At 46.7% G+C, this 25,667-nt stretch overlaps 1 protein-coding gene across 2 annotated transcripts in view; it reads left to right on the forward strand.

Annotated features, from left to right (window-relative positions):
- The first annotated feature begins 440 nt into the window (after window positions 1–440).
- NRP2 (neuropilin 2) overlaps window positions 441–25,667 on the forward strand; it is a 204,907-nt gene continuing 179,680 nt past the window's right edge. For both annotated transcript variants that reach the window (XM_066623286.1, XM_066623373.1), the window contains exon 1: window positions 441–1,236. In XM_066623286.1, coding sequence (XP_066479383.1) covers window positions 1,164–1,236 — 73 coding nt within the window. In that variant the 5' untranslated portion in view covers window positions 441–1,163. The remainder of the gene's footprint in view (window positions 1,237–25,667) is intronic.

Raw genomic sequence — 25,667 nt, forward strand, 5'->3', positions numbered from 1 at the left:
CCTCCGTGTGTGTGAGGGGGGAGTGTACGGAGTGTACATACGAAGTGGACGTGTGTGGGGGGAGCGCGCATACAACGCGGACGTGCCCCCCTCCCCAGCCGCCGAGCGAGCGCGCCCCGGACTCAGACCTGTTGCTTTAGCCAAGGGCGCGGCGCGGCTGCAGCCGGCGGAGCAGGAGCCACCCTTTGATCTCGGGCGCGCGGGCGGGCGGGCTCCGAGGAGGGCCGCGGCGGCTGCTGGAGCGCGGCCGAGCGCCGTCCGCGGAGTGCCTGCCTCTCCCCCTCGGCGTGTTTGGTCGCGCTGAGAAACATGGAAGGGGCGGGCCCTGGGCGAGCGTGTAATCGGATAGCTCTGCCTGCCTGCCTGACATCCACATGCTGCTCTGCCTGAAAAGGCTGCGAGGGAGCCGAGAGGCAGGCAGAGAAAGCAGAGCAGAGCAGAGCAGGGGAGGCACCCGCTCCGCCCGCGCATCTTCACCCGGGCAAGGCACGGCCAGGAGGTGGCTCGGGGCACAGCCGACCTCGCGCCTCCGCTGGGCTCCGGCTGCACCGCAGGGCGCCTCACCCACAGCCCCCGAGGGCAGAGCGCGGGCCAGGGAGAGGCGCCTCCGCCTGGCTCCTTCCTCCAGGGGGTGGGAGATCGCGCTTCTTCTGCACGGGGGAGACACGTTGCCAGCCTGCCCGCCCGCCCGCCCGCCGTGGGGCTGGTGTGCGTGCTGGAGGCTCCTGCCATGCCCGGGCGACACGTTTCTCCGGCTGCCTCTCCAAAGAGCCCGGGCAGTGGCGAGGCTGCGCGGAAGGAAATGACACTTTGAAGAACTGGAGGGCTCTCCCTCTGCCTGCATTTGGACGGACACACAGCCGGGTGTGTGTGTGTGTGTGTGTGTCGCTTGGTGCGTGTCTCCACCAGCAGCTGCCAGCAGCTCCTTCTTCTCCCCTGAATCCAAGGAGTTCCCTCCAGCCTGCTGATCTGTTGGGGAAGTGGCTTTGCAGAGCGGAAGGAGAGAAAGCCCAGCAAGGGTGGCCAAGGAAATCCTACAGCCGCCCAGTGTCACACCAGAGAGACTTCATCACAGTCTTGGCGAAGGGAACCCCCCCTTCGGATCCAGCGCAGCTCGGGAGGAATCGCCTTTCTGCCGCCTCCCCCCCACCCCACGCCCCAAAATGGATACATGTCCTCTCCTGTGGGGATTCCTACTTCTCTACTTGGCTGGATCCGGAGTCCTGGGACAAGCAGGTAGGCTCCGTCTCCCCGCCCCCCCACTGCAAGGGGTTGTCGTTGAACAGGCTCCCTCCATCGTGTTCAGGATCTGGACTTGCAAGGGATGGGGAGGGAGGGAGCCACGGCGAGCCCTCCGCGCCCTGCCCGGTTCTCCAGAGGATCTGCTCACATCTGGGAGCTCAACTCCTCTCTTCTCCCCCAAGTCCAACTTTCACCCCCACTCGCGGTGGTGGCTGCAGGGCTGGAGAACGCGAGAGTCTGGGCGGTGGGTGCTCTCGCCCGCCCCCCCCCCAGATGTCACATATGGAAAAAATCAAAGGCTGAAAAATGCTACCAAGCTTTTTTTTCAGGGACGGGATGGCGATCTTTTTTTTTTTTAATGCAGAATATTACCCCCCCCTCCCCAAAGGCTGTCCAGCTCTGAGCAGAAAAACCTTCTAAATCATTGATGAACTTGAGCTACATTTCAGATTCCCCGGTGTCTTCCCAAGACAGACACACCGAGAAGAGAAACTAACGTGCTCCCCCACCCCAAATCATAATACAAAAAGTTTATTTTCTTTTCAGTAGGTGATTTGCGGGGAGAGGGGGCGAGCATCGCAACTTTTCTGCCTACTCTCTAACTACTGCAGGGATTGGGATGTCCTTAGCTTATGCTTTCCTCTCCCTCCCCACTTAGAGCCCCCTCCTCTCCAGGTCTACTCAAAAGTAAGTCCCATTAGAGTGAATGGAGCTTACTCCCAGGTTAGTGTGGATAGCAGACTTACTCCCCTTTTGGGGGTGGTGGTGTTAAAACAGCCTCGAAGTCCACTAGATCCACAAAAGTAAACAGTGCAGCCCTCAATGAACAGCGCATCCTTGTCAGGTGGGTGGCAAACTTTTCTAGAGATAACTCAGGGCCCGATCCTATTCAACTTTCCAGCTGCGGTGTAGCCACAGTGCAGCCCCGTGGTAAGGGAACACATGTTCTACTACCTTGGGGAAGCCCCAGTGCTTGTCCCTCCACCACAGCGCACACCCCACTGGCACGACTGCACCAGCCCAGGAAAATTGGATAGGACTGGGCCCTAAGTTGGCAAAGAGAGATGGGGGAGGCGTGATGAGGACTACCCCGGGAGAATGAGAAATTGGGGGGGGGGGTGCTCAGTGATCGCAGTGAATTCCGATCCCAAGTCCGCTGGGGTGTTTGGGAAGCTCTCCCTTGCAGCCTGGTTCCCGAGAGAGGCAAGGAGCGAATGCCCGCTTACTGGCGGAGAGGGCGCACTCAGCCCATCCGCCTTAATTACTGCACCGGAGATCTGACACTCGGCTGAGCCACCGAGCAGGCAGTGGCAGCTCAGAAACAAAACAACGCGGTTGGGAGGGAGGGAGGGAGGGAGACGGAGAAGCGCCCAGCACCCGGCCTGGGAAGCGGGGTGGAGACCCTTGCGGGAGGAGGCTGCGCCATCCCCCAGGCTCCAGGAGAGTCGCTGCATCCCACGCCGCGCCAGTCTCAACAGGTTTACTCACCGCTACTCCAGTCAGGGAGACTTACTCCCCAGAGTTCCAGCCTCCAGATGCCTTGCGCACTGAGGCTGCGATCCTATCCACACTTACCTGGGAGTAAGCCCCATTGACTCTAATGGGACTTACTTCTGAGTAGACGTGCTTAGGATTGGGCTGTGGCTGGGCAGCATGCGCCACGGAGTCCTGTGCGGGTTCCCCGGGTCCATGCGCGCGAGACCGCAGGCTCCCAGTCTCCGGCATGCTCGCAGCAGCCCTGCCGGAGAAGCCACCACCAGCCGGGCACTGGGAGGCCAGGCCAGGCTCGCCCAGCCCCAGTTCGCTTCCCGTCTTTTGCTTCCCCACCTCCATTGCTAGGCTTTAGCCGTGGGAGACAAACAGCTCAATCCTAGGCATGACTACTCAGAAGTAAGTCCCATTAGAATCAATGGCGCTTACTCCCAGGAGAGCGTGGATAGGATTGGCGACTCTGAGCATAAGCAGAGTGCCTTTCCTTTCCCTGTGCGTAATTTAGCCACGCATTGGGCATGAGGCGCAGGGCTTGCGTGTCAGAAAACGGGACTTTATTGGGGTGTAGCTTGGGGCTGGATTGAGCCCCGCCAGGCCTGGAGAAGACGGGGAGGGGGCGTTTGCTTAAGAGCCCAATCCTATGCATGTCTATAAGTCCCATTATAGTCAATGGGACTTACTCCCAGAAGTGTGGTTAGGATTGCAGCCTGGGAGCCCCATCCTATGCATCTCTACTCAGAAGTAAGCCCCATTAGATTCAATGGGGCTTACTCCTAGGTAAGATCGCAGCCTCACAGCCCAGTCCTATGCACGTCTACCCAGAAGTATGGTCCATGGGGCTTACTCCTAGAAAAGTGTGGCTAGGATTGGGCTGTAGCCAGTGGAGATTTGAGCCCAGCCAGGTTCAAAGGCTGATCCTTCCAGGTAGAGCCCGGGCTGCTCGTCACTGCCTGGCCACGAGCATCATTCCAGGGTGTAGTCAAGGGAAGGAAGGCTGGGATTGGCGCACGAGAAGCGGGCACCTTTTATTGCCAGCAGTGCTGAAAGAAGCAGGTGCTGCTGCTCTTCTCCGTCCACCTTCGCAAGCATGGCGGCCAAGGCGACCCACTGCTCGGGGCGTGCGGCTGCTCAGCTCCCGAGTCCGGGTCCCTTCCCGCGCGGGGCTGCCAGCCTGCGGCACGCCGCCGGCAGGCTCCCTTTTGGCACGGCGGGACCTTGCGGCAGCGGCGCCCGCCTCTCCTGCCAGGCTGCGTGTCCACAAATGCATCCAGCCCCGTCCAGGGAGGCTCGCTGGCCACGCCGCCGCCCCAGGCCGCTTGACCTGCTCGGAAGGAGCGGAGGGGTCCTTTCCAAGGGACGCGGTGCAAGCGGCCTCTGGCTCCCTTGCAGAACCAGGGGTGGGCTGTTCACACCGAGCCTTCTCTGCCCAGCTCTGGCTCACAGCTGATCTTTACGCCCAAGAGCGAACCAGCCAGTGGGAGTAAGCCCCACTGACCAGAATGGGGCTTACTTCTGAGTAAACAGGTATTGGATTGGGCTCCCAGGCTGCGATCCTATCCACACTGACCTGGGAGTAAGCCCCATTGACTATAATGGGACTTACTTCTGAGTAAACATGCATAGAATTGGACTCCCTGGCTGCAATCCTATCCACACCGACCTGGGAGTAAGCCCCATTGACTACAATGGGGCTTACATCTGAGTGAACGTGCATAGTGTTGGGCTCTGAGAGCAGGCCTCTCCATTTTTTGAACATAACCTCACCTGTGTTTGCTAGCTGTGCACCTACCTCATCTCAGGGCAGATCTATTGCTTCCTAGAGGGGAAGGGAAACGGCCAGTGTTGAAACTACCAGATCAAACAACCAGAGAAGGGGGGGAAGGAAAGGAAGGGCGACTGAGCCATAAATGTGCTGCCCAGTGAAATGGCCAAATGGCCTTGTTTCCCCAAAGGAAACTGTCCAACTGCTTGAATCCGGTGTGCAGCACACCCATCAACCTGAACCCAGAGGGAGAGCAGGAAGACTAGACTGATGGGTTAGGGGAGGGCACCAGGAAAGGGAAACCCAATTAGAGTCTGTTTATCCTATTAGTTATGCTTCAGGAGCATCCTTAACTTGTTCAGTGGCTGATTTGATCAAAGAGTAAGTCAGAGGCTCAAATGAGTGGAAGAGAGGAAAACAGGCCTAGAGTGATAAGGTAAAAGAAGCACAAGGTAAAGGTTGGTGGAGAAATCTTGTCTGTGACTTGCTCTCACCAGTGTAATTCAGCAGTGGGAGATTACAAAAGGTTTAATTTGTGGGCCAGAAGTCACCAGGTTCTTTTAATGACTGGTGTGTGGTGACTGAGACCTACCAGAGAATGTTGACTCCTGGGATAAGTTCAGGTGGCTGCCCGAAGCTGCATTTTCCATGTAAAATGTCCTCTACAAGAGGATGAGCCATCTCATCACGCTGTGATGTGGAATCCCTCCAGAGGATAGTCTCCCGTCTCTCTCCCTGCACCCCTGCCCTGGCTGATGATTTAAGTGAAGTCGGCAGCAGGGAAATCAAAAACATGTGATTGGAGTAATGGAGAGGCATAAAGCGTGGGGAGAGGGAGGGTGACGAGTCTCTGTAGTAAATTGTGTCTTGCTCCTGAATTCCTGGCAGCAGTGCATTGCAGCAGTGGGCTGCTGTCTTGCGGACTGCAGTAGCCCTGTGCTGACAGCAGGCTGGCTGGAAGCCTTTCAGAACACCCATCTTTTTGTAGGCACACAAGCAGAAGTAAATGGGAACTGTCAGGTGTGCAGCACTATTAAGGATGTGCAGGTACTACCATTCTAATCCCTGCCCAGCTGTGAGCCTCAGAGTGTCCATTAAGGCGGAACAGAGCAGCTGCTGAGCAATCTGTGGAGCATCCTCTGTGCAGCCTCCTGCTGCCGTTTGGCTGTCCTGGGCAGTCCCACAGAATCATAGCCTTTTCTAGGAGGGAGCTAACATGTGCTGGAGCACACACTGCAAGAGAGCTACACTGTGCCAGAATCTCTCGCCTGGTTTATCTACCAGTTTAAGAATCTGAAGGCTTTCATTAAGGCATTGCTTTTGTATACAGCAAAGTAGGGTGCATTTTTATGTGGATTTGTGTGTGTGGCACTAAAAAAAAAATGGTGCCACCAGATACTAAAGCCAGTTTTCTGGCTACTGAGCATGACTGCAATCCTGTCCACACTTTCCTGGGAGTAAGTCCCATTGACTTTAATGGGACTTACTCCTGAGTAGATGTACATAGGATTGGGCTCCATGCGACTGGGCTGCCTGGAGCAAATTTGTTCTGCAAGCATTTTTTCTCAGTGTACCTGCTTATGGCGCATGGTGGTCCAGATTGTGTAGGTGATGGGAGGGGGAATTGGTGAATGGATAGTGCTGTCTTTCTGGCTGGGGATTGGACAAGGTAGCCTTTGGGTCCCTCCCAACATTCTGATTCTGTGAATAAGAAGCATCTCAATTTTGCTCTGCAGCTGTTGTTCTGAGAGTCCTTCTTGGTGCACGTGGAAGATTTGCTGGCAGAATTGCAGATGTAAGGATTCTATCCTCGCTGCAGTACAATGATGTAACTTTTTTTTCAGGTCACTGTGGGAATTTTCTATATTGTTAAATTCCAGCTAATGCTTGACGCAAACCAAATGGCATTGTTAATGGAGTTAGAAGAGGTGTAAATCAGATGACTTGGATTGTTGCCAGCAGTACGGATGAACCAGTACCTCTGTTTTCCTTGTTGCTTGTGTACCAAAATGTAGCAGCGAACAACAAATGGGATTCCAGAGATCTGCCTCTGCTTAATCCCTTTTTGCTAATTCTGGTTTCTTTCTAACTGGAAGTGGGGAGGAGTACTGTCCCTGTTTGTACTGAAGAACAATCTCTTTTACCACTTGGCATTGATTTGCTTGGGCCACTGAAGCAGAAACAAAACCCAGGCAATCCATAAAAATTCTATTAAGACAAAGATTACCCCCCCAAACAAAATACAAGTACATACATACAACAAATTGGCCCCCAGTTCCCAAGTGGTACCTTTTAATGACTTTTCCATTTAGGATTGAGGATGACTGGCTGTGGGGAACTGTTTAAATGGTTGAAAGAGGGAAGGTGGACAAATCAGCCTGCAGAAAAGAAAGATCATATAGTAAACGTTCTGCAGAATGCAGCCCAGCTACAGCATATGGCTTAACATAAGGGATATTCATTCTGTACAGTGAGAGTCTCATGTTCTGGGATAAGGAACATTCCCTTGGAACAGTGGTCTTCATCCTTTTTTGTACCATGACCCCAATAAATAAAGTATGAGGCTGAGGTATAGTATCCAACTGCTGATCCTGTCCCCTTCCTGGGACTGATCTGCCCACCCTGTTTCCTCCTACCTCTTGTGTCTTCACAACAACCCTGTGAGGTAGCAACCTGAGCAGGGTTGGCCTTAGGGAGCTACAGGACAAGACTTTGAGAAGAGGCTGTATAGGGTTATATCAAGAAAGCTGTTTTGGTAAGGCAGTGCCATAACTGGACTGGATCCAAGCCCTCTCTTGCCCAGGCTCTGAAAGGTTGCTCTAACCCAGGGGTGTCCAAACTTTTTAGCAGGAGGGCCACATCATCTCTCTGATGCTGTGTTGCGGGCTGAATTAATTTACATTTCCAATTTGAATAAATTTACATAAATGAATATATTAGAGATGGAATTTGTATGAATGAATGAAAGTCTTGCAATAGTTCAAGGCCTATAAAAGTCCTTGCACAAGGCAAGGCTAGCCTTTCCTTCACTGCTACTGCTGCATCACAGACGTGAAACAGCAAGCAGTGGAGGGAACCCTTGTCCAACAGCTCATGCGAGAGGTCAAACAATCATCTTCACACTGAGAGAAGTTGCATCAGGCCAGCATGGGCTCTAGCAAGTCTCTGGAGGGCCAGATGCTCATTAGAGACTAGGGGCTCCCTGCGGGCCGGATTGTGAGTCCCTGAGGGCTGCAAGTGGCCCCCGGGCCAGGGTTTGGGCACCCCTGCTCTAACCCCACAAAAGAGGCTTTGTGACCCCATTGGGGTTCACGACACACAGGTTGAACAACACTGCAGGCAACACATATATTGTTTTGATGAAGCTCCCTAGGGCTTGCTTGTGCTGCTTATGGGACTTTATAGAATCTAAAGGAACACTTTCCAATTCTTTTAAAGTAAGTGGCTAGTCCTCAAGGGCTCAAAGATAAGTTTGAAATGGTTGGCAAACAATTGCTAAAGGCTTAGAAATGCAGGTGCAGGTATGTGGGATGCAATCTCACATTCATGCTGATTTTAAACTCCTAGTGTTTATAAAATCCAAGATGTATAAGGATTTTTCAGGGGATAAAGCAGATTTTTCACAGAGCAAGGATACTGTAAAATGTGTGCAACTTGCTCACCAACTACAGTTTAGCATCTGCCATGTTCATGAAAACAATATGCAAATTGCATTAATTACATGCAGCCATGGTGTGCAAATTAGCCGAAGCTCTCTGGCTTATGATATATTCTTGCCTTAGCCCACTGTGTGGCAGAGCAAGTTTCCTGGCCCTGCTTTAAGTATAATGTAAGGAATGCTCAGAAATCCAAGGAGAGAGAGCTAGATGTATGGCAGAGAAAGCTCTCTCATTTGGGAAGCTGAACCTTTCTAGATCTCTCGCCACCCTCAGGAGCAATTTCAGTTGCAAATGAACCTCTGCCTGTTGTTGCTTTTCCCATGTGAGGAGGAAATTGTGGCTAATGCTTCATTTCAGCTGATTGATTTCTCCTTAATACTGGCATAAAGTTAATAGAGGAGAGCAGAGCTGTGATTAAGCTATATGGCCCAAACTGCTTGACTTAGTTTGATTGAATCTCGGTTCCTTATAGATGTAATCAAAGAGCCCTGAAACTTGTTTTGGATGAGCAAAGTAGTTAACAGCAAAGAGGCGGCAAAGAGAGCAGCCTACAGACCAGTTTGGTGTGTACTACTGACTTCAAGAGAACTATACCAGTATGAGTGGATCAGGAAGTCACCCCCCCCACGCGCACACACAGGTTTCATACTCATGATAATTTAATGTGGCTGACTTATCCCTTAACCCTCTTTAATGACCCTTCTAATTAGGGTGGTGAAAGTGTAATTGAAACCACTGCAAAAAGAAAAATCTGGGAATCCATGAATTAGTGTGACCACAGAATGGGGGGGGGGGCAAGACAGTAAGTATTCTGCAATACCTCAGTATAAGTAAAAAGGAGTGAGTAAATTGGACATGCTCTTTTCTGTTTCAGCAAATGTCAGCACTTACACCCAGAAGAATAGCAGGGCCTAGCCAAGTTGACATTCCTTTGCTCTGGGTGGAGATTCCTTCCTTGGGCAATAATTTGAGTTTAGCATTTATTGAAAGGCACCTGACTGACAGCCTTGGAAAGTGAAGCCTGCCCCCTCCTCTCTTCCTGGTAGTTGTCAGTGACTTTCTTCTGTTGCCCTTGTCCTGACCCAGGCAGACCACATCAGAGGGAGGATGGGTGTGGGAGTTTGGTCTCCACGGCCACTTAGTCCTTGCCCTTTTGGCTCATTCTTCCAATTAGTTGTTATAATAAGGAGGACATCTGCTGGCTTAAGCATCAGTACAGACTCCAAGAAGCACACTTGCTTTATTCAGTTGGGTAGATTGCTGGTGAAGGGGAGCTCATCTTATACAGTTCTGACGCTTGAGGCTGGGCTACTTCAGCTACTGGAGATCAAAACATTTTGTAGCTCAATAGATCTTGGCCTTTATTGTAGTGGAATATTGTGCTTTAAGTTGACAAGGGAAGCAGTGAAGGCAATAACCAGGTTTTGTCTGTAGCATATTGGATTTGTAAAACTTGAGACCAAAATCTACCTCTGCAAAGCAGGGACTCGTCTCCCTACCCCCAAAATCACAGAATCCACAGTCAGAGAGAAGATGTACTGCAGGAAGTGGCAAAAAACTTTTCCTGACCCAAGCGAGTTATGCCATATGCTATCTAAAAAGATGAAAATAAACTTTATTCCCATTAAAAAGCATTGTAACCTTGGAAAATCCCATCATCCATGGTGGCCATAAATCCTCGTATTCTTGGAAGATTCAGAAGCACTGCAGAGTCTTTGGGGTATTAATTTATTAGATCAATTAATTTTTTAAAACGTTTAATTCTGCACCAACTGCAAGGAGCTCATGATGGTATACATGGTTCTGTCCCTTCCAATTCTGTCTATTTTAAAATATTGGTATCCTCTTAGAAAAAACGGCCCAAGGTGACTAATAGAATGTAAAATGCGATAAAACATTCAAATACAAATGTAAAACAGTCATGCAGCTCAACAACAAGCAGCAGACAAAAGCCCACATCATAGAGACACAGCAGAAATGTTGTAAGCCCATATTGGGAGGCCAACAAGGATAGTTCCGTTCTCAGCTTGACAAAAAGGGAATTCTACCACTGTTTATTCTTCCAACTCCTCTGTGAGGTAGGTTAGGCTGAGAGAGAAAATGACTGGCCCAAGGCAACCCAGTGAACTTTATGGATGAGGAAAGATTCGAATTCAGATCTCTAAAGCCCTAGTTCTATGTTGAACCAAAACACCACTTTGGCTTTTCATGGTTATGGTTATACTATAGTTTATTTTAGAAGGTTCAAAGTGGCTTTCTTCACAGTGGTGTCTCATCCATTGCCACAGGACCAGGTCCACAGGCACTGTGCTTCTACAGTGCTTTGGTACTGAATGTTTCTAGATGCCATTCACTGTTTTCTTTTGTTTTTAAACTTGATATCTGGCTTCTAGAGCTTTTGGAACAAGGGTTCAAAAATGTTGTTTATCCTGAACCTCCTTGACATGAACTCAAAAGAATATTTGGGTCTTTCCAAGTTTAACAAATCCCCCACAGAGGCCTGGGCAAGCTGTGTATTTTGGTTGGGAAGGGATTTTTCCAGACACACTCCTTTTCTCATGCATAAATGAGTGTCTTAACCCTGAGGATAGGAAGAGAAGAGGAAGAGGTCTTTCCTCAGTTCTGGCATAAACAGCATGGAGCCACGGACAGTGTATGGCTGCTGAAAAGAGTAAGTAAGCATATTAGTTTGGCGATAATCCATAGCTACAGCTGGGAGGAGAAGCTGTGCCTAGGATGGGAGAGGTCAGGGAGCAATGTGCATGTTGCATCTCTTCTCATAATTTCTCCTCAGGGACTGCAGTCCCGCCCAGCAGTTAAACAACCGTGACTTTAGGCTCCTTGATTGAGTCATGTCTGCAGAGCTTTCTTTGCAGTCATAAATGGTTGGAAACGTTTTAACGGGAAATGGAGGTGCTGCCATTTTAGCAACTGCATTGACAAGTACATTCAGGGCATGTGTACTATACTTTTAGAAACCCCTGCTGTGCAGAGATGGGAGCTATGACTTCTGGGAGCTGGCTGTTTGGTAGGAAGGAATGCATCCTTCATGTAAGCATGCATGCATGCATTTCACAGCTGTATGTGCCCCTGTGTTCTGACACAACCTAACTTGTGGTCAAGTGTTCCAAAGTCTTCTCCCCGCCAAATTCCTGCTCAGTTTCAAGTAGGGCAGCCTTGTGTGTGCTTGCCAGCACTTTGCAGTCAACGGGCAAGGTCAAGCAACCTGCAATCATCTGTAGTGCCCTCTATAGACCATCCATGCCTGGCATGTCATCATGATGAAAAGGCCACTGTTGATTTCCCGCATATGCCACCACAAGACTAAAAGTTATAGTCATCTGAGTTCCTAAGTGTGCCCTTTTTCTGTTTTGCTTCATTCTGATAGTCGTGAATGGATGGAATGTTAGAACTTGGGACAAGTAAGGCCTGCCCTTTGAATCTCTTGGAGTCACTAGACAGCTCTAGGGAGCCTTTCTTTTTCAGCCTGAGCTCCCTATCTTGCATATGTTAATAAAAATACAGTAATGAGTCTTACTGAGTTGCAGAGACGAGGAATGGCTATGGTGCATTTTGTTTAACAAGAATGCTACATAAACTACTATTCCTAACTAGGGACTGGATAGTGAATATGGAATTCAGCACTCTTCATCTTTTGCATCCCATTTTCAATCGGCAGTCAGTTCAGTACACTTGTAATATTTAGGCCCAAAACCTAACCCACTTTCTAGCACAGGCATAACTGTGTGTTGCATCCTACAGTTGGATGGCACTCACGAGGGCCTCCTCAAGGTAAGGGAATATTTGTTCCCTTACCTCGGAGCTGCATTGCCTTTGTGTCAGTGCTGGAGAGTGGGTTAGGATTGCACCCTTAATAACTTCTGCTTTAATATGACAGTGATATACCCACAAACTCCTAAGAATACAAAGGGCCAGTCCTATCCAATTTTCTAATGCAGCCTTGCCCACAGGGTGTGTGCTGCACCCTGTGGTGGGAGGGCAGTCACAGAGTCCTCCTCAAAGCAAGGGAATGTTTGCTCCCTTACCTTGGGACTGCATTATGGCTACATCGGCACAGGAAAGTTGGATAGGATTGGGTCCAAAATCTAGTACATGTATACATCACTTGCACAGAACAATTCAAAATTTTAGAACCCTTAATTTTGAGAGAAGAAACCACCCCTTTAATTTAGAGCACTGTTGTTCCTTGAAAGTTTTTCACCAAAATTTTGTACAGTATCTGACATAAATGAATGGGAATGTGGAAGTTTTTTTAAAATACTGTATATTCATTGCATTTGGGAGAAGTGTTTATTTTGTTAATGTTTCACCAAAATTCTCATGGGAGGGTGGGGTGCAGTACTGTGGAATATGAGCCTGAAATATATGGAAGTATTTCATTTATATTGTTCACCTTCAGAAATGCCAAACATCTTTCCAAAGAACAATGGGAAGTTTTTGTTTTTTTAAAGAAAATCTTGATTTCAGAGAAGGGGAAAAAGTTGAGAGGTTGTTAATCACAGCAACCCCAGGAGATCAAAGGGGTTACTTTAATTTATTATAAAGTATTGTTGTGAGACTAGAATTTGATGTCATATGTCGGCTTGGCACGACTGCCAAGCCCTCAGGCAATACTTACTTGTTATCTAGATTACTCAAAAGAGGGTTAACAAATATGGATGGGAGCCTCTATCAGGGCTGTCAAATGCACCTACCTGAGAGGAAGGGCCCAGGTATTGGGTGATTTCTCCTTCCACCTCTTGGGAGTGATTGAAGGCAAAGGCTGCATGTGAATTGGCAGATTCTAGAAGAGGCAGAGAGAGGGCTAGGATTTGAACTGGCAGAAACTAGAATGGAAGCCAAGAGGAAGGTTGGCAGCTGAAATACCCAGAACACCCATGAAACGGATGTTGCTCGCAGGAATGCGCTACCTGTTCCATCTGCTGCTCAAACCTGTATATTGTAAATAAAGCAACTGTGACAAAGACACCATAAGTCTCCACTGATTTCTCCTTCAAAGGAAGTCCAAACCTGTCTGCTTGGAAGGCATACGTAAAATATATAGAAGAAAACTTTCAGTTCCCTTGTGCGGTTTCCCTGGAATCTGTCTTCTTCTAACACTTTACAGTTAAGCAACATTTATAAGCGCAACACATTACTGCTTGATAGGCTCAGTATATTTTGCAAAAATAAATGTAAACATTCCCAGCAAACCTACTTCAAGTAGCTCTCTTTGCCAAGTGCTGTTGCCTCACTGTGGCGGTGGGAAAATAAATAGGAAACCAAAGGGAGAGAGTCCCTGTTTCCTTTGTTGCTGGGCCAGCACGCTACTTGTGAAATTAAGGGAGGAAATTGTGGGCATTTTCTTTGGTAGCAGGACCAAGGTTGTGATTCCAGACCCGTTTACTTGGAAGTAAGTTCCACGAAAATCAGTGTGGCTTATTTCCAAGTTTTGTTCAAGTTCTCCTGTCTGCCATGGATTAATCACAATGTCACCCTAAGGAAATTTTCTCAGAAATAAGTCCCATTGCGTTCAATGGGGCTTTCCCCCCAAAAAGCCTGAATTGGATCGCAGCCTTACTCCGCAGCTACTTTTAGGATTGTTGATAGGGTGACTTTTTGTCAGTCCAAACTGAATGGTCCTGGTGTCATGCCCTGCTTCATTGAGCCATAGATAAATCTCCCCATGAATGGAAAGTGAGGCTGAAATGGTGTGTTAGACCAGTGGTTCTCAAACTTTTTAGCACTGGGACTCACTTTCTAGAATGGGTTTCTGTTTGTCCCAATTTCCGTGGGGAAGGTGTGTCCCACTTTCAGTTGGGACACACCGGAAGTGATGTCATTAATCTGGAAGTGATGTTATGGCCAGAGGAGACATCATCAAGCAGGAATATTTCTAACAATCCAAGGCTGCAATCCTGTCCAAACCTACCTAGGAGTAAGCCCCATTGACTGTCATTGTTAAAAGCATATACATAGCATATACATAGCCTGTTAAAAGTACAAATGTATAACATTTCCCTAAATGGAGTCATGTACCATGGTAGCATCAAGTCCAATATATTAAAAATAAAATGGGGGGACCTGAAAAATGGGGACGTACCTGAAATTGGTTCCTAACCTACCTAGTGGGTCTCGACCCACAGTTTGAGAAACACTGAGTTAGACTACTAGTTGCAAGGAACACCAAATGGTGCCTGTTTCTCTTCAGCCATAATTCTTTATGGCAGAGAATCTCAAAATTGTGTCACTAGCCTAATGCACGGTTTAGAAGTAGACTCAGACACGTCATTCAAGCTCTTCTTTTTCCCCAAGAGCTCATGTTGTGGCCTTAGTCAAATTACTATTGTGATCTCTCATGTCCTTCACAGGGTTGTTGTGAGGTTGAGTTGGTCTATGGTAGGGATGTTGAAAAACAGAGAACACGTATCTCAGATGTGTAGGGACCGTGCGGCAGTGCTCCTAACATACTAACCTTGCCTTGCTCTGCTGAGAATTGGTTGGATGGAACAAGTCCAGTGTTTGTCCACATGGCTCTGGCTTAGGAAGGTGTTTCCCCATGTGCAAGGTTGATTTTATGGGAATCTCTAGACCATCTCTGAAGTATGGCAAGGACTTTGTTGGGTTTTATGCCTATGGCCCTAACAGCACAGTCCTTTGCACATCTACTCTGAAATAAATTGAGTTGAATGAGACTTACTCCCAGGTAAGTGTGTATAGGGTTGCAGCAGAAATGCACTTGTTATATTACAGCTGGTGACATGCATTAGGGGAAAAGTTTACAGAGACTTTGAAGTCTCTGTGGTTAACCTGTTCCTTGCGCAGGCAGATGGAAAGAGGGAGGGTAATAGGTGACTGGTGTTTGAGAAGAGAATGGAAGAGTGGGTACGTTTGTTAAGTCCTCTAAGCTCTATTTTCTTATTCTTTGTCTGGACTCTGAATGCACAGGAAGAATGCGAGATGAGGTTGCCTCTGTTTGCTAGTTGCTATCATGGAATGCAGTACTTCTCAGTGGAGGCTGTTCATATATTCTGCTGTGAGTTGTCAAATGCTGAGTAATCTAGTAATGATGCATATATTGGAATTACCCCTTTGTCTTTCGCCCCAGCAACAGCCTGTCTCCTCATACACTTGTATGCCATTTTCATCTCAGCCCACTCCCATTGCCAGTCATTTGAAAACGATATTGACCTCGGGTTGAATCAGGTAATTAAATTCTAATCCTTATATCATTGGGATCTGTCATCAAAGAAATCGGAGATACAGTAATGTGACTTTACTACATAATCTAGCAAGGGATAAAGATAAATTGTGACAAGGAGGAAACCACAGATGGCTTTGGCAATTAGCAAAGCAGGATAAGAAAAACATGCTAGAGGTAGATAAATTTCTGTCAGAATCTGGTGCATTTTGAAAGCTTTCCCCCATTATGAAAGTCTCTCTCGGCTCCCCAAAGGGATGTAAGATGAGAGGGAGAAAGAGTTTTAAATAGACAATAATATGGTAATCCACACAGAGGGGGGAAAAAGCCCTCTGCAATTTATATACATTAAAAACAAAACAAAACTGGAGGAGATAAACAATACAGCTGCCAATTTGTATGTAGCCAAGCAAATGTTAGGACCACAGTTTAGGACTGTGAGTGGGAGACCAAAGATAAATCATATGCTTGGATGACTGTGTGTTGTTCATCTTGTTTGCTGGTTGGAAAAGCAAGCTGGGAAGGCGCGGTGGGGGTAAGGATCCCTAGTTCTGGCTGGCCACGGCACAGAGCGATTCAGACGCTGTTAGTGCAAGTTCGAGCAATGTGTGCTCATGAAGACTTTGAAACGTTTTGCTGAAAGCTAGTATTTTCAGAAGTGATTTCAGTAAATCTAGCAGAACATATTGCAGCAGAGAGAGGTAGGCCTGCAGCAAATATTTCGTACACACTCGCTGGTTTGTTTGGGTTTGTGGCATCTGAAAACCTAATTTGAAGTTCTTATTGAAAATGAGGACGTGTGCAACAGGAAGTGGGCAGCTGTCAGAAGCATCATTAAAATGGCCTAGCTTGCCTCTAATGAAGAATGCTAATCTCCTATTTACAGCCCAATTCTGTCCAACTTTCCAGCACCAATAGAGCCTTGCCAACAGGGCACGCACTGCACCCTGTAATGGGGGGGGGGTGTGTGTCATGGAGGCCTCCTCAAGGTATGGGAACATTTGTTTCCTTACCTCGGTGCTGCATTGCGGATTATCGGCACTGGCAACTTGGTTAGGTTTAGGCTGCAGGTCAATGATATTTGCAGTGCTAGCTTTTCTGGTTTGATGGTATCTGCAATGGCAAGGCAAGGCCATCCCCCAGATCACTTAAAATGGGCTTGGCCATGTTCATGGCTGTGCCTTTTGTTTAGATGTGTTGCTCTCCTGCTGTCCCAGAAAGCTTGACCGTTCCTAAATAGCCCAAGATGAAATTGACACAGAGTAGATGTATACCAGAATTTAAGATGATTTGCAATACTGTCTTTTGAGTGATGCAAGTGTTCAAAAAAGGGCATAATTAAGCCCTAGTAAGATCCATTGTATTCGATGGAAAAGTTAAATATATGCTGAAATTGTTTCTATTGACATTGAGAATTAAAAAATTTCTGACGTGTGGTGCAGGAAAAATGGCACACATGTCTCTCAGGAGAGGTTCCATGTTCCTGAACCAGTTTCTAGAACAGTCATTTTCAACACTGTGCCATGGCACACCCATGTGCCATGAATGGTCTGCAGGTGTGCCACGAGAGTTTGGGGAAGGGTCATTTGTTAGAAGGGCCACTGGGGAATGTGAGCCCCTGCTGTCAGTGGATGTAGCTTGTCAAAAAATTGATGATGTGCCTTGGCAATTTTAACACCTTGTCAGTGTGCCATGAGATGGAAAAGGTTGCCTTAGAGTACAGTATTGCCAAAAGAATGTCTTTAGAAGAGACAGGCACGTATCCTTTCTGAATTGTGTTTTCACATGTTTTAAGCTATTAGAGTTAGCTCTTTGGTCTCAAAACAAACAAGGCCACATCAGGATTAGCTTCAACGGCAGAGCCGTATGATCAGGAGCAAGCCACAAGTGCGAATAAGACATTAGAACGTTCTTGCCAGTCTCTTTCTCTCTTTCATTTTCCAGTCACTTCTTATTTTGTCTACTCAGAGGTACAGTTATTTTCCTAAGAGTATACTTGGACACAGTGACTCTGAACGAATTGGCTATTAAGAGGGCGTTTTCCTTGGACCTCAGATAGTCTGCTTCAGTCATCTGTTCCTTTCCAACATCATGCATCCAGGCTGAACTTGACTGACTTCCTTCATATTGACAGAATTAACATTGCTGAAAAATGTACAAAATCCCATAAAGCTTGGTGTTCTGTTTTTGTTTTTTAGCTACTGCATGCTTCTTGCCTACTTCAAGCATCAGTCAAGAAGAACCTCCTGTGGGAGCATACCCCTATTCCCATTCAACAGGAGATATCCTGAGGTTGAGAGGCGTCTGGTGTCACTGAAGGAGCTTACAGTCTTGCTTCAGTTTGACTCCAGATCTCTCCAGCCTTCATCCAGGGCCATGTATACTCTGTGCTAATAAATGAATGCACCAATTCTATGCCATGGTAATGCAAATAATGCTCTAGGAAAAGCTGGATACCATGACATATATATGGTGAAAATGAAGGAAATGCGTTGATTTTTCCATAATTCTGCTTTGCTAGCTGTGTATTTGGAGGGGTTGTGTACGTGCACACACAGAATTATGCAGAACGTCAAACCCATTTCCAGCCACTTGCAACTTTGCACAGTCATCCCTTTGACTTCTAGATTCTGCAACACCCAAACTCTTCTTATATTTGCAATATTAGAAACTTGTTCTGAAAAAGAGAGCGAGAGCTAAATCAATCAAGTTGCTCAATTCAGTGCCCAGTGCCAAATTTTTCATCCCTGTGTTGTCACAGTCAGTTTCAGGTTTCCCCAGCAAACTACCCTCCTGGCTCCCCTCCTACTTGAGTAGATTTTGAGAGTCAATTTGCCACTGCCACACAAAGGTTGTGGGCCAAAGATACTTGGGGAGCAGCAGTGGGACTTTCCGAAGATGTTGGGCAGCTGTCCAATGAGGCTGACCAAGATGCTGGCTCTGCACATGGCAATTATAGGATAATTCTAGATATTATACCCTAATGTGTGCTGTTTGCGTGCAAGGTCTGAGATTAGCAAAAAAGCCCTGTTTTTCAATGTGATCAGGGAAGCCAGCTTTTTCCCCTCTCTTTCAAAACAGCACCATGCTATGTGCATGCAGAATGAAAATAAGGAGGAATTTGGTTTGGTTTCCTAACAGGATTCCAGACCAGTTGAATTCCAGGACACAGTGGCCTTGTCCTGCTGATAGCCTTAGAGGAGAAAGCATCCTTCATAGGCTTTAGGAAGCTGTCAGGTTCAGATATGGCTGGGATCCTATCCTGTGGGACCCTCTGTAGTATTAATAAGGAAAAATTAATTTTTAACCGCTGGGATGGCTGCCAAATCATGTGACCTTTTGGAAGACCAGCTGTGCTATAAAAACAAATTGCAGATATCTAAGAATGGTGGGGGTGGGGAATCCCATTGAAAGTCAAAACAAAGGAGAATGTATCTGTGATGATGCAGGGGGGGAGGGTGCAGTTGTGTGATGAAAAGGGGGAAAAACAAACTGGAAATCCGCTTTGTGATATGCAGCCTCTGATACAAGCACAGTGTCCCTCTAGAGGTCCCAGATTACAGCCCATCTAATCCCAGAAAGTGTGGTGAGATGACAGCAAACGCACACATGGGGAGGCGGAAGGGGTTAACAATTCCAGCTTTACTCTCGCCTTAACCACAGCCCTTTGGCACTTCTAATTAATGCACATGCAGGCAAAAGGAGAATGAGGTTCTTTGAAAGAAAGAAAAAATCCCTCTTCATGTCCAACTGCCTGAATTCCTGGTAGCCATGATCGTGTATTGTAAATCACCCCTATTCCTGTCATGGTTTAACACTGGTGCTTAACAGAAGTGTGGTTTTTAGTCACCATGTTGTAAAATAAAGGGGCTTAGCTCCTTTGAAGTCAAAGTCAAATCAAAACCTCAAAGGACTGGGCCCTGGTGTCCTTGTGTTTCTCTGTGTGTAATTACAGATACACTCTTCACTGACTGAGGTGGAAGGTTTTTGCTTTAAGAAAGCCTTCTGGAATTTACTGACATCCACCGGTGGGTGCTTTCAAATACAGGGTTCCAATCATCTTTGCTCTACCAAAATATCACAGTGAAGATTGCATTTTTTCTCCTTGAATTCTGAACTCTTGGAATAGTGTGATGACACGCTTGCACCCTGTAATTTTTCTAAACTCCTTAAAAACAACACTTCAAAATGCTTAGATAAAAGGGAGCTGGCCCATATATTGAGCTAGTAGGACACTTGTCCCTTCATCCCGCCTTTTAAGGGATGCCACGCAGGCAGCCAGTGGGCACACCTGTTCTAGCTGTCCATTTTATCCCCTGGACATCTGTTTTGCCCCTGAGGGGGTCAGAAAGAAGCTCTTGGTGGTTGCTAGGCAACTAAAACAGACGTGCCAGTTCTCGAATTTTGAACGACAAACTACCAATTTTTATGTCAAACTCCCACCCTCCCTCTCCCTAGCTTCTAGTCTACTGTTACTTGATGCAATTGTCATTGTCCCTACATGTGCCCTAATCCCAAGACCCCTTTCCTGCTCTCTTATCTGGGATCACCAATTTTTTGATGTGTGGTGAGCACCTTGTACTCTACGGTTGTGTTTCTCAAACTGTGGATCAGGACCCACTAGGTGGGTCACGAGCCCATTTCAGGTGGGTCCCCATTCATTTCAATATTTTATTTTTAATATATTAGACTTGATGCTACCATGGTTATGTGGCTGCGTTTGAGGAAATGTTACAGACCTGTACTATTAACAAGCTACTATGTATATACTTTTAACAATGATAGTAAATAGAACTTACTCCTGGGTAAGTGTGGGTAGGATTGCAGCCTAAGATTGTTAAAAATTTTCCTGCTTGATGATGATGATGATGATGAACAGTATTTATATACCGCTTTTCAACAAAAAGTTCACAAAGCAGTTTACAGAGAAAAATCAAATAACTAATTACTAATAGTGATGATGTCACTTCCAATCATGACATAACGTCCGGTGGGTCCTGACAAATTCTCATTCTAAAAAGTGTGTCCATGTACTAAATGTGTGAGAACCACTGCTCTAGGGAGTACAGTAGTGGTGCTTATGTGCTTGTGTCAAGGGGGGGTCACACGAGGGCAGGTATGTGGCTTGGGGTTGCCAAAGCTGGCTGCTATGATATTTTGAAATGTGCCAGGAAAAGCCACATAACCTCTTCCAGGCCAGATCTCTAAAGCTAGAAGCCTTCCTTACCTGTCCCTTTTTTTATTTCCAAAAAACAAAACTCTTCTGATTTTTAAAGCTTTATTTTACTTTTGTATATTCTGATTTTGGTTTCTATATGCAATGGTGTCAGTAACAGTGATCCTCCTTGTATAACTTAGTTTGATGTAGTATGACCGTTCCAGTTGTCTCTTCTCAGAATAAAGTAATTACATTCAGTTTTGGGGCATCAAGCTTCAACAGAGTTGCTGCTGATTTTTGTAAGCAGGGCTCCTGTGCCTTTAAGAACTTTGTTACCAAAAAGAATATAACATCTGTTGCTTTTTCCAGCATGGAGAGTCTGTGATGAGAAAACCTGCACTTCTTGTATTTTGCCCTCTTGTGCAGCTTTTTTTTTACCATGAAAGAAAAAAACTGCAGCCCAGTTAATATAAACCACCTGCCCCCTCCCTGCCACAGCTATTATTCCTGCAGACTCTACCTGCATTTTTCCCCTGCTGGACTAATAGCGGCTTTGGGGTTGGAGGAATTTAATCTGCCAGTGGCCCCCCTCCCCGACCTGCTGCTCTGATCAAATTCCCAGTCAGCTGGGCTTGCTGATCGGAACAATTGCTGTCTGCTCTGACCAGGGGATGGAACTTTCTCCATGATATTGGAAATGAACTGAGCTGGAGGAAAATGTGCCTGAAATGGGCAGGTGAAGAGTTCAGGTGCCTTAGGGCCCAATGCTATCCAGCTTCCCAGTGCTGATGGAACCACAATGCAGCCCCAAGGTAGATGAAGAAACATTCCCTTCCCTTGACTTGGCCTCTGTAACTGCCTCCCCACCACAAGATGCAGCATACAGCCCATTGGCATGGCTGTATTGGCCTTGGAAAGTTGGATAGAATTGGGCCCTTTGTTTCCTTTCTCTCCTCCTTTTTTTCCTGGCTTGAAATAAGCTCCTTATATCCCTTTCCTATTCTGAGTCACCATTTTGCCAGGCAGGAGAAGGTCCAAGGTGCTGGGAGATGAGATGGGAGAAACTGTACTTGATCAACTCCTCTCTGCTATCCTGCTGTTTAAGGTCTTCTTCAGGGACAGGGGGCAAATACCAACACAGTGGTTGCTGCCACACCAACAGTAGGTCTGAGAACATTCCTGGCTCTGCTGAGAATGTGCAGCCTAAGGTTTAGCAACCCATACTTGGTAGCGTAGATGTGGCACTCTTTGCTCAGACAACCCACTGTTAGCAGTAGATGCAGACTACCTGCCTTGTCCTCTCAATTGCTCAACATCAGAAAGGGTCACTAACAGCCCAGTCCTGTTGGGCTTATCTGCTGGCAGAACTAACATTCTGCCAGTGGCTACTGCCTTAGGGAACTGCTGGAGTACTGGAGAGACCGGAGCAGCTCTGCACATACAGACAGAATGGGGAAGGGAAGGCTCACCAACCCAGGTAAGCCAGTGGGGATGAGCAGAACAGGGGCAGGTGACAGTGGGATGGGGCAGCTATGGGTGCAGGGAGGAGGGTGGCAGCAGCATCTGCCAAATCCAAACCCCTTTCCTGGACCCAGTCTCCTGACCACTGGCACAGGTCCAAGTAGACCTGTCTGGGACTCTGAGGCTAACCTCTGGGTAAGGGAACAAATATTCCTTGACCCAGAGGAAATCTGTGGGACTGTCTTCCCTTTGGAACTACCTCCCTCCCAGAATGCAGCATGCTTTCCAGCAGCACAACTGTATTGGTGGGGGGAAGGGATAGGGTTCAGCCACAGGAGGCCTTAGTACCGAGCTGCAGTTGGGGGTTAGGCATCTGATAAAGATAAAGCAAGATCTGAGCATTTGGCTACAGATGAACATATGTATATGATCCCCTACCCCACCCCTTTCTTCCTTCTTCCCAGTATTGAAAGTTTGCTCAGTGGGAAACAAAGCATCTCTGGCACTCTGCAGCATGTGTAATAAACTCTGCGACGCTATCGAGGCTCTAAGCAATAGCTGAATTGGAGAAAGTCATCATAACGACAAAATAGCTTTCACTCAGCAAGGCTCTTAATAATGCCCTGTCCTCCTGTGTCTCTATAGAAAAGCCCCAATCTCATCCAGCAGAATGGGGGATGGGGATGAGAGAAGGGGGCTGTCGGAGCTTCTCCATGGTGGTCCAGCAAATTAGCACAGTGCTGATATGCCTGCTGGACAACCTCCTGCCAAATGCTCAGTGAAAGGCCTGCATATTACTCCGTAGTTTTTGCTCATCCACTGCCTGAACCAATTTATATTCTCAGATGCTGGTTTGTATTTTAAGTCATTTATTTTGTGCTCAGCTTGTGTGGCATCATGAACTGCATCGGGCTTAGATCAGAAAGATCTGCATTTGGACTAATTCCTCCACCATGAAGCGGAAGGGACTGCTCTGTGTGTTAAATGGGGCAAACGCACACCCACCATCTAGAGCTGCTTGGAGGAAGGGTGAGAAGCACCCTTGGAACATGTAAGAGGAGACCAACCAGTTCACTGAGCGCATTAACAAAATAATTAAATGATGTTAAATGATATAGATTGAATGGGAAGAGAAGGTGTGGGGATCCTTAATAATGAAATCCACATGCCTAAAGGGTTTCTGGAACCTGCAGTTGGTTTAGAATGTGGTGGTCACGTTTGGAGGTGGATTTGGCAATTTGGTGGTTAGACTCAGTCCAGCCGTTGCTCCTACGACTAACCTGGTTGCTGGTTCATTTCACAATTCAGATTTTGACCTTTAAAGACCTTTAAAGGATGACTTTTGGCTCATCCTCACTGGCCATCTGAGAGGGACTTAGTGTGTGTGCTGCTTCTTGCTGACATTAGATGGGTGGTTCCAAGGAGCAGGGCCTTCTTTGTTGTGGTACCAGTTATGGAATTTCCTCCTGCTTGAATTAAGATGTATGCCCTCTCTATCAGCCATCCAGTGACGGCTGAAAACTTTTCTTTTTCAGTTGACCATTCCTTCCTAGCTGTTGTTCATTGCTGTTTTAGTATGGTCCTTTTGGTTCGGATGTGGGTGTCTGCTTTTGTTTTTAAGTTATAATTTTATTATTTATGCCGCTGCTGTTTATGTTTTGTGCTTGCCTCTGATGTATTTTTATGATGATTTCATGGTTGCTGCTTTTATATTATTGTGTTTAATTTTGTGTATTGTATGTTATGTTAATATTGTAAGCTGCCTTGAGAGCCCAGTGTTGGCATAGGGATGGTAGGGTAGAAATATTTTAAATAAATAAAATAAACAAAACAAAACAATCTGTTTTAAGCCAAGAATTTCAGCTTCCTTGATGGAGAATTTCTTTTGGACAAATGCACCTATGTATATAATACTGTATATATTTGGCTCTGTATCAGTACATTGTTGTCTATACTGAACTGGAGTTGGTCCAGCATATAGCATTGGTTTATTCTGTGCTTGCAAACCCTAACTATGTGCAACCCATAAACATATGGCAAAATCATATGTTAGAGGCTGAACAAAGACAGCAGATGTCTTAGTAGTATTTGCATTTTTTTAATGCATAAAGATATATTGAGTTTCAAGATTGCAGGTCCTGTTGTTGACATTAGCTGTCCAGATGTTGTAGTTCTGGACAGGAAAAGTGAGCAAACTTTGATGTATTTCTCAATGAGAAATTGCAGGGACGAAGAATATCAGGAAGAATCAAGTCTTTTTTCATCAGTCGGTACAGGAACTAGAGAAAGTACTTGTTACCTTTTCTTGTCAGGGTGAACTGCTTGGCTCCAAAAGGATGGAAAATGCTTTTATTTTTTTCAGCTGAAATCTCCAGCTACGCTATAGCTTTCAGTGTAATACGGGTGTGCACATCTATGTGTTGAGAAGTATGTCAACGTACAGTGATTACAAGCTGAGGTTGGTGTGCCAGCTGTGGTCTTACCTGAGTTGGTTAGACCTGACCGCAGTGGTCCATGCGTTGGTCCCTTCAAGACTGGATTACTGGAAAGTGTGCTGTATGTGAGGTTGTCCTTGAAGACCGTCCAGAAACTGCAATTGGTGCAGAACGTGGCAGCTTCTGTAGTCATGCTGGTTTAGCGGTTTGATTCTGTCAGTCTGCTGCTCCCGCACTGGCTGCTTGTTCATTTCCAAGCCCAGTTCAGGGTGCTGGTATGAACCTTTAAAACCATTTACAGCTTGGGACTGGAGTGTCTGAGTGGCCTCCTCTCATATGAGATGGCCCTTTCCCTGGCCTAAGGTCATCTGGGGGCCCCTCTTCTATGTGTCACCATTGGCTGTTCCTCTGATATGAGATGGCCCTTTCCCTGGCCTAAGGTCATCTGGGGACCCCTCTTCTATGTGTCACCATTGGCTGCAGCTAGGTTGGAAGCAACAAGGGGTAGGGGCTTCCCTGTGGTGGCGCCACAGCTATGGAACTTCCACCCTTTGGAAGTAAGAACTTCATTTTCCTTATTGCCCTGGCAAAGATTAAAGAATCATTTTATCTATCTATTCATTGTTCCTCTTGTGCTCTGCTGCTTATTTTACTGTAGTTTGTGTGTGTGTAGTTTGATTATTATGTGTTTTACTTTATTGTATTTGAGGTCTTTAATAGACCATTGTTAGCTGTCTTGGCTGCTTGGAAACAAGCGGAAAGGAAGGATATAAATATTAAAACATTTTTTTCAATAGTGTCTGTTCTTCTTAGAGCAATTATGTGTGTTGTTCTGCTCAGCCCAGGAGTTTTGCTGAGCATCCCTAGTCCAGGGTGTATCATTTTGAGGAGATGATGATGATGATGTGTATTTATATACCGCTTATCTAAGGGCCCAATCCTATCCAACTTTCCAGTGCTGATACAGCCATGCCAATGGGTGTACATGCATTCTGTGGTAGTGGGGTTAGTCTCAGGGGCCTCCTTAAGGTAGCGGAGCATTTGTTCCCTTACCTGAGGGGTGTATTGTGGCTGCAGATGTGCTGGAAAGTTGGATAGGATTGGTCCTAGTGTTCCATTCAAGGTCCTAGATCTCAAAGACAACATCAGTCTACATTACAGTCTACAAATAGTCCTGAGAAGCGTATGTGGGAGGAAGTAATAATTAGTACAGCAGCATTATTTTTATTTAAATTTATAAATGCTTTGATCAATTCGT

This window comes from Tiliqua scincoides, chromosome 1 (assembly GCF_035046505.1).
Source record: "Tiliqua scincoides isolate rTilSci1 chromosome 1, rTilSci1.hap2, whole genome shotgun sequence".
NCBI lineage: Eukaryota > Metazoa > Chordata > Lepidosauria > Squamata > Scincidae > Tiliqua > Tiliqua scincoides.